The sequence below is a fragment of the Aquarana catesbeiana genome, linkage group LG09, assembly GCF_042186555.1.
Source record: "Aquarana catesbeiana isolate 2022-GZ linkage group LG09, ASM4218655v1, whole genome shotgun sequence".
Classification (NCBI taxonomy): Eukaryota; Metazoa; Chordata; class Amphibia; order Anura; family Ranidae; genus Aquarana; species Aquarana catesbeiana.
The window spans coordinates 246,087,459-246,096,749 of record NC_133332.1 but is presented as its reverse complement, the minus strand read 5'-3'; the positions used below and the strand labels follow the sequence as shown (position 1 = coordinate 246,096,749).

The 9,291-nt window shown below is 47.7% G+C and overlaps 1 protein-coding gene across 1 annotated transcript in view; it reads right to left on the bottom strand.

Moving 5' to 3' along the window:
- The window catches only part of DOLPP1 (dolichyldiphosphatase 1), a 29,272-nt gene extending 22,645 nt beyond the window's left edge, over positions 1-6,627 (bottom strand). Inside the window, exon 1 of the mRNA XM_073600131.1 lies at positions 6,515-6,627. Within this exon, the coding sequence (XP_073456232.1) occupies positions 6,515-6,590 (76 nt within the window). The 5' untranslated portion in view covers positions 6,591-6,627. The remainder of the gene's footprint in view (positions 1-6,514) is intronic.
- Positions 6,628-9,291: the final 2,664 nt, after the last annotated feature.

The following is a 9,291-nucleotide window of genomic DNA, read 5'->3' as shown; positions in this document are numbered from 1 at the left end:
TTAATTGATTAACTTGGGTACAACCCGCCTGTCAGATTTTACATACGATTATTGCTAGTGGCTGTTATAGCTGCTAGCAATAATCACTGTGGCTTCCCCCACCAGGACACGATGGCTCCGTGGCAAGGATTCCCCTGTCAGCACTGTCTGTATTGATGGGGGAAATCAAGCAAATTTGCTCCCTCTATGACCGGCCTTACACAAGTTATTCAGCATAGGTGTTAGGAGGGGGGAGGGAGGGAGAATTGTTAAGATTAGTTAGGTTTATCTTGGATTTCTATTTTAAATGGGGGGGGCGACATAATATAAAACCAGATTTTAGGCTGCCAAACTTGTATAAAAAAAAAAAAAAAAAAAAAAAAAAAACATATTGAATGATTTTAACAAACTCAAGACTAAAACAACGCCTTTTACATTTGCCTGCAGTCATGCTTTAAATAAATCTGAATACATACTGATATCTTCATAACTCCCATCCCACGCAGTCATAAAGAGCCACAATTTAAGGCAGCTGACTGATAAGATACTGTCCATCCACAACCGTCTCTTTCCTGCATCTACTAGAATATATTCAGCATCAGAGCAGAAACATTTTACAAGCTCTATCTGAAAAGAACGTGCTAATACCGAGGCTTCCTTGGCCATAGTGCTGACCTAATGGCTTCACTAATTTTGATTTAATAAACATTTTAAATTAGAAATTTTTGCCATATAAATATATTTCTGTATCAGTTGGATACAGTCTGCATCATTTAAAGGTTTTTATTTCATTTTAGATGTAAACAAAGTATCAATTTAGATCCATATAATGGAAATAGGATGGAACACATTCTGTATCCTCTTAGGACTTGCGCACACTGCAGCTCAAAGAAGCGGCTCCTACAAGCTTTTGAGCTTTTTTGAGCTCTTATTTTTGCTGCCTGGAAACTCCCCTCCATGATAGCCAATGTGTCCATGCACACTATGGCTTTTTCAGGCCAGGTTCTCACCATTGCGAATTGGATGCGGAAGCTCTGCATTCAATTTGCAACAGCAGGAGATTTTGACCAGCTCTCTATGGAGCCGGTTCACATATCTCTGCAGCGGGTCCAGTGCGTTTTGCACAAAAAACACTGTGCGTCTTTTGGTCCGTTTCAGGTCCTAATTCAGCCCAAAATTCGAGCTGAAATCAGACCTGAAACGGTGAACGAGGACGCACCAGACCCCTGCTGTGAGGTGCATGTGGCTCATATGTGAACCCAGCCTTACAGACATATGCTCCCACAGGCAGAAAAAAAAAAAAAGGGGGAGGGATTTCAAGTAGAAAAGTGCCCAAAAACATGCGAAAGAGCAAGAAAAAGTTCAAAGAAGCTCGAAAACACACACACAAAAAAATAGGAAAAATGAGGGGAGGGTTTGTAAAAAAAAAAAAAAAAAAAAAAAAAAAAAAAAAAGAAGAAGAGGCTAAAACCAACGCCTAAAATTTGACCTTTTTAAATTGTTGCTTTCGGCAGGTGAAGCGCCCGCTGAGCGAGACCCCTTCAAGTGAATGGCGCTGCTCTCTCTTACTATTCTCACTCTCCTCTCTATTTTTGTCTTTTATCTAGCCTCTCTATCTCATCTCTATATATGTACCTTCTCACTATCTAGGGGTTATAACTGGCAGTGAGGAGGCGATACAACCTCTCATGGCCTGTCAAATGCTCTCTGCAGAGCGATGCGAACACATATTGCTCTTCAGAGACCGACACAAGTGTGAACGAGCCCTTAAAGCACCGTCCTGAAAAGCTTCATCTCTCCGTCTCCTGTGTCCTTTCCGCTGCATGCTGCTGCCCAGCTGGATACAGACACCGCACAGGAGAGCAGAGAGAGAACAGAGCGGAGGGAGGATCCGCCCATTGCCCCGCCCACCTAGGCACTGATGATCGACCAGAGCCCCGGATCCAGGGTCCTGCTGTCACCTCAGGGCAGGAGATCGTGGTGTTCTGGGGTGCCCTGTGTTGAAGCCAGGACCTGACAGGAGAGGCCTCGGAAGGCAGCAGATCAGGCCACCAGCTGACTGCCAGGAGGAGAGGTAAGTGAGCCATCACACTGAGGCTGAGTGAGATTTGTGAAGAGGGGGTATTTGTGGAGTGTGGGCAGGGGTTATTTGAGAAGTGTGGGGCGTATTCATGAAGTGGAGGGGGTAATGCTGGGGTTTAATAATGCGTCCTCTGACACCAGTGCTGGGGTTTAGAATGCGTCTGCTGACACCAGAGCTGGGGTTTAATAATGCGTCCGCTGACACCAGAGCTGGGTTCAATAGTGCATCCACTAACATCAGTGCTGGGGGTTTAATAATGCGTCCGCTAACACCAGTGCTGGGTTCAATAGTGCATCCACTAACATCAGTGCTGGGGGTTTATTAATGCGTCCGCTAACACCAGTGCTGGGTTCAATAGTGCACCCACTAACATCAGTGCTGGGGGTTTAATAATGCGTCCGCTAACACCAGTGCTGAGTTCAATAGTGCATCCACTAACGTCAGTGCTGGGGGTTAATAATGCATCCACTGACACCAGAGCTGGGGTTTAATAATGCATCCGCTGACACCAGTGCTGGGGGTTAATAAAGCGTCCACTGACACCAGTGCTGGGGGTAAATAAAGCGTCCGCTGACACCAGAGCTGGGGGTTATTAACGCATGTGCTAACACCAGTGCTGGGTTTAATAATGCGTCTGCTAACATCAGTGCTGGGGTTTAATAATGCATCCGCTGACACCAGTACTGTTGTTATTGAAGTTTGAAAGTTTGCATGTGGCCCCCATGGGATATGAAAACTTGTCTTGTGGCCCTCGGGAAATTTGAGTTTGAGACCCCTGCCTTAAAGTGTAAGAAGAGATTGATGTGAAGCAGCCTTTAGTGTTAATGCACATTTTTGATGCATGACACAGGTATTTTCCCTGCAGGTTTCTTTTGAATGGGCTGCGGTGTCTGCACAAATGCTCCTGCATGGACCCACTACAGCGCAAACCTAGCCTAAACGCCATAGATGCATTAGCGGTGTGTTTCAATTAAAGTCAATGAAGGTGGTTTTTAAGGCCTCATTCACACTTGTACTATGTGTTCTGTCCAGGCAGTCCTATTATTATTATACAGGATTTATATAGCGCAAACAGTTTGCACAGCACTTTACAATATAAAGGGAGACAAACACAGCAACAATTCAATTCAATACAAGAGGGTTAGGAGGGCCCTGCTCCTGGGAGCTTACACTCTAAGAGGGAGGGGCTGGTGAAACAAAATGTAGCAACGTTGAGGGATGAAATAATGAGAGAAATAGAAGATATGGTTATTAGCTGAAGGCAGGATACGCTTCCCTAAAGAGATGAGCCTTCAGGGATCACCTAAAAGTTGACAGTGGAGATAGCCGGACAGATTAGGGTAGGGAGTTCCAGAGGATGGGAGAGGCCCTGGAGACGAGCATGGGAGGAGGAGATAAGGGAGCTATAAAGCAGAAGGTCTTGAGAGGAGCGGAGAGGACGGTTTGGGCGATATGGTTGGTGATGTAGCTCGGGGCAGAGTTGTAGATGGCTTTGTAAGTTATTGGTAGTATTTTTAATTTTATACATTGGGAAGCCAGTGGAGGGATTGATAGAGAGGGGTGGCGGACACTGAATGGTTGGCAAGGTGGAGGAATCTGGCAGCAGCATTCATGATGGACTGATTGGGGGATAGTTTGCGGAGAGGTAGACCTATGAGAAGAAGTAGCCTGGTTAAAAGGGGCATATTTTGGAGATGTTACGGAGGTGACGTCTACAAGATTTGGAGAGTGATTGGATTTGGAGCTGAAAGGACAGAGTCCAGAACTACACCTAACACCCTGGCATGAGGGGAGGGACTGATGGCTGTATTATTGATGGAGAATTCGGGGGGGGGATATTACCAGCTCAGTTTTAGAAAGATTGAGTTTGAGGAAATGGTAGGACATCCATACTGGGTAGGTCAGTAATGCGAGAGGAGACTGAAGGAGCGAGGTGAGGAGTAGACAGATTTGTGTGCCGTCAGCATAGAGATGGTACTGGAAGCCATGGGAGTTTATATCAATACAGAGTAGAGTTTCCACCTCATCCCTTTAAACCTGAACACATATGAATTACACAGGTTCTGAGGCTAATTGAATGCAGTAAGGCACTAAGTGAATTTAACCACTTGCCACCCGCCGTACAGCAAAATGACAGCGGCAAAGTGGTTGTGTTACTCTGACCGGACGTCACATGACGGGATTAGGACAAAAGAGCCGGCACAGGGGCACTCAGCATGGCGATCGGAGGTGCTGTGTGTCAGTTTGACACACCGCAACTCCGATTGTGGTATGAAGCCTCTGCCAGAGGCTTCTTACCACATAATCAGCTGTGACCAATCACAGCCGATCATCGCGTGAACCAGGAAGTGCCGGTAAACGGCTTAACTCGGTTCACGCTGACAGGGAGAGCCGATCGGCAGCTCTCCCTGTCAGAGGGAGGGGGGGTCTGTGCTGATATCAGCACAGCCCCCGTCAAAAAGGTGCCCAACAGCTGCCAGCCTGTCCCCCTCTATAAAACGCCTGTCAGTGCCCACAACAGTGCCAATCAGTGCCCACAACAGTGCCAATCAGTAATGCCTGTCAGTAGCTCCTCATCAGTGCTGCCTATCCAGTGCCACCTATCAGTGCCTATCAGTTTTTTTTTTTTTTTCAAAATTGTTGGTCTTTTTTTGTTTATAGCGTAAAAATTAAAAACCGCAGCGGTGATCAAATACCATCAAAAGAAAGCTCTATTTATGGGAAGAAAATGATAAAAAATTAAGTTTGGGTACAGCATTGCATGACCGCGCAATTGTCATTCAAAGTGCGACAGCGCTGAAAATTGGTCTGGGCAGGAAGGGGGGAAAGTGCCTGGTATTGAAGTGGTTAATTACCACCATAATCAGCCACAGAACCTGTGTAATTAATGTGTTTAGGTTAAAAGGGATGAGGTGGCAACCCTAATACAAATGCAACTGCTGTATCCCAATATGAAATGTGGGTGCATTTGGGGACACGTATCCGCACTGATGTCATATTGGGATGCAGCGGCTGTGTCCCAGTTGACATGAATAGGACTGCCAGTACGGGGGATGTACGGAATACCTGCCCACGGTATAATAAACCCCATGTGAATGAGGCCTAAGTGTCAGCAGGACTCTGCAGACAGAGATATTTTTGTCTTACGGCAACGCAAGACACCGCTAATACCATGTGCACACCTCCATCCACTCCCTGGTTTAACTTCCTCCTAGATTGTAAGCTCTAATGAGCAGGACCTTCCGATTCCTCCTGAATAAGGGTGTTCGCAACCTGCGCCTGCCAGGAAGTCAGCACTGCACAGCGCTAATCACAGGCACTGAGACATTTCCCCGATCCACAGCTGCAGAGATTGAGAAATGTCTCACGGCCTGTGATTAGCACTGTGCCAACTTCCTGGCGGGCGCGGGCAGCGAACACATCTGAGGTCATCCTTACTCCTGAATAGAATTGTATTGGAACTGCACTGTCTGCCCCCATGTTGTAAAGTGCTGTGCAACCTGTTGGCGCTATATAAATCCCGAATAATAATAACTAATAAAAACGGCATGGATAGGAAGTCCGGAAGTGGTAAAAACACAGCCTAACCCCCTATTTTTGCCACCTGTCAGATAGAGGCCTAATAAATGTATTGGTGATGGGTACCCCCTATGAGAGGTCAGGGTGCCCCCCTATGGAGGAGGAGGTCAGAGTGCCCCCCTATGGAGGAGGAGGTCAGGGTGCCCCCCTATGGAGGAGGAGGTCAGGGTGCCCCCCTATGGAGGAGGAGGTCAGGGTGCCCCCCTATGGAGGAGGAGGTCAGGGTGCCCCCCTATGGAGGAGGAGGTCAGGGTGCCCCCCTATGGAGGAGGAGGTCAGGGTGCCCCCCTATGGAGGAGGAGGTCAGGGTGCCCCCCTATGGAGGAGGAGGTCAGGGTGCCCCCCTATGGAGGAGGAGGTCAGGGTGCCCCCCTATGGAGGAGGTCAGAGTGCCCCCCTATGGAGGAGGTCAGAGTGCCCCCCTATGGAGGAGGTCAGAGTGCCCCCCTATGAGAGGTCAGGGTACCTCCCTATGAGAGGTCAGGGTGCCCCCCTATGAGAGGTACAGGGTACCCCCTATGGGGAGGTCAGGGTATCCAGGAATGCTGAACTAGGATGGAAAGTCCTGGTATTAGAGGACATGTATGTATCTCCAGCACAGTCCCTCCTCACGTCCACTAGGTGGCGCAGTATGCAGGTACAGGAGGCGGCCAGACAAAGGCTTTTCCAGTGCTCAAGCCATCACACAGGCCAGCTAAGCACACTGAAGTCCTGCCGCGCATGCGCAGACTTAGCAGCCCGACCATCATACCACGCATGCGCAGAACCCAGACAGTCCCATAAAGGGATCGCAGTTTGTTAGATAAACCCTTCCCCGTGAGTCCAACTCAGCCAGCGCCGGCCGAGAGACTGAAACTATAAACCCATCTTTACCTGCAGGATATTCAACGTGCGTGAGGGAAACAGGGCGCCATTGAGCTGAGAGCGAGCACTGTTCTACTGCCGCCATCTTACCCGGATACCGGGCGTTTGGAAACAACCAATGGCGAAGCAGGGAACGGCACCGACCAATGGGAGGAAAAAGACAGCGGACGCGTCGGAAGGAGCCAATGGCAAAGTAGAACAGGTAGAGGCTGCGCCCAATGGCGACGCCATCAGGGAGACAGCGAGGGAGCTGGCGCGCATACGCCAATGTGTCGGCCAATCCGAGAGAAGAACTTCACTGCACTAGCCAATCGGCTAGGGCAGAACTTCTTTCAGCGGACGGCCGACGCTGAGGTAGACTGGGTTTTAGGGTAGCGGCCAGCTCCTATGCGGTAGAGGAGTCGTGGTGACGTGAGGTCACGTGGGCTGGCTCCATATACAGGCTTGTGTGGAGTGTGTGCGACCTCCTGAAGGAATGCCACAGGAATGTGAGCGCGAGAATTCGAACGGCAAACCGTGTCCTTGTGAGCAATGGTGGCCTGTCCTATGAGGGGCTCCGAGCTCAGACGTGGGCCAGTGTGAGGGGCCGAGAACGTGTCACTAAACCCACCTCATAAAATAACTATAGGTGTGAGGAATTATCTACAATCCTTTATGGGTTCTCTGCTTAACCACTTCATTACCGGGCACTTTTACCCCCTTCCTGCCCAGGCCAGCTCTCAGCGCTGTCACACTTTGTATGACAATTGCGCGGTCATGCAACACTACATGTATATCATTTTTTTTGTAGACAGCTTTCTTTTGGTGGCATTTAATCACCTCTGGAGTTTTTATTTTTTGCTAAACAAACGAAAAAAGACATTTCGAAAAAAAAAAAAAAACTTTTCTTTGTTTCTGTTATAAAATTTTATTTTAAAGTAATTATTCTCCTTCACTGATGTGCGCTCGTGAGGCGGCATTGATTAGCCGACACTGATGAAGTCTTTAACCACATGCCGACCAGCGCACAATGATGTACGTCGGTACAATGGCACGGCTGGGCATATGGGCGTACAGGTACATCCCATTTATATCGCAGCATTGCGGGCGCACCTACTCCGTCCATGCCCGCAGGTCCCGCGGACTCGATGTCTGCCAGGGGCCCGCGATCGTGTCACAGAGCAGAAGAACGGGGAGATGCCTATGTAAACAAGGCCTTTCCCTGCTCTGCCTAGCAACATGACAAAGATCTACTGCTTCCTGTCATTGGGAGCGGTGATCGCTGTCATGTTGTAGTGAGCCCATCCCCCCCTACAGTTAGAATCACTCCCTAGTACTGACTTAACCCCTTGATCAGCCCCTAGTGGTTAACACCTTCCCTACCAGTGTCATTTACACAGTAATCAGTGCATGGTCCCAAAATAGTGTCCGATGTGTCCGCCATAATGTCGCAGTCACGATAAAAAAAAAAAATCGCAGATTGCCGCCATTACTAATAAAAAAAAATAATAAAAATGCCATAAATCTATACCCTATTTTGTAGACGCTATAACTTTTGCGCAAACCAATCAAGATACACTTATTGCGATTTTTTTTTTTACCAAAAATATGTCGAAGAATACATATCAGCCTAAACTAAAAAACAAATTCGTATTTTTTTATATTTTTTGGGGATATTTATTATAGCAAAAAGTAAAAAAATATTGTTTTTTCTTCAAAATTGTCGCTTTGTTTTTTTTTATAGCGCAAAAAATAAAAACCGCAGAGGTGATCAAATACAACCAAAAGAAAGCTCTATTTGTGGGGGGGGGGGGACGTTAATTTCATTTGGGTGCAACATCGCACGACCGCGCAATTGTCAGTTAAAGCAACGCAGTGCCGTATCGCAGAAAGTGCTCTAGTCAGGAAGGGGGTAAATCTTTTCAGGGCTGAAGTGGTTAGGGTGGGGGCAAAAGGGACGGCTGCCCTGGGCCCTGCCATTGTTGTAGGGACCAACCTCCTAACAATCCCTCCCTGTCACATGCAGCTGCAGGGAAAGGGAAGCGGTCAGCAGCGGTGTTCATGCCTGACAGCAGAGCTGGCCGAGCGGAATGACACACTGACAAGCAGTGGCCAGAGGGGTGGAGGAGAATCGAAGTGAGGAGGCAATGCCATTCCTAAGGTGGCATGGATGAGCAGAAAGCTGGTGGGCAGCAGGAGCGACAATCTGAATGAGAACATGTGCTTGGCTATTTATCACCTTTCTCTGCTTCCTATTAACATTATCAGCACTGCCTGTACATAACACCGGTCAGCACAGCACGGATGAGCAGACAGCTAGTATGTTGTGTGATTAACAATCTGAATGAGCTTATTTGCCCTGCTGAATTGAACTTCCACTGCTTTAGCCACTAAACTATCACTTTTCTCTGCCGCTCTGCTTGCTATGCTCATTAACAGTACTGATTTAAATGTAATCCTGGTCGGCTTCATTAACCCCATCTTTTCTGCCACATGTTAAATTCTGTTGCGAGAGAACACTTCTACTCTGGCCTGACTTCAACCAATCAGTTAGCAGTAATGACGTGCATTAAACTCTAGCAACCAATCAGTTAGCAGTGATATTGTGCAGTAACCTCTAGCAACCAGTTAGCAGTAATGATGTGCAGTAACCTCTAGCAACCAATCAGTAAGCAGTAATATTGTGCAGTAACCTCTAGCAACCAGTTTAGAGTAATGATGTGCTGTAACCTCTCCAATATTAATTGATTAATATTTAATCAGTATTAAAGACGGGCTTGATGAGGTGGCACTGATGGGCGCTACTG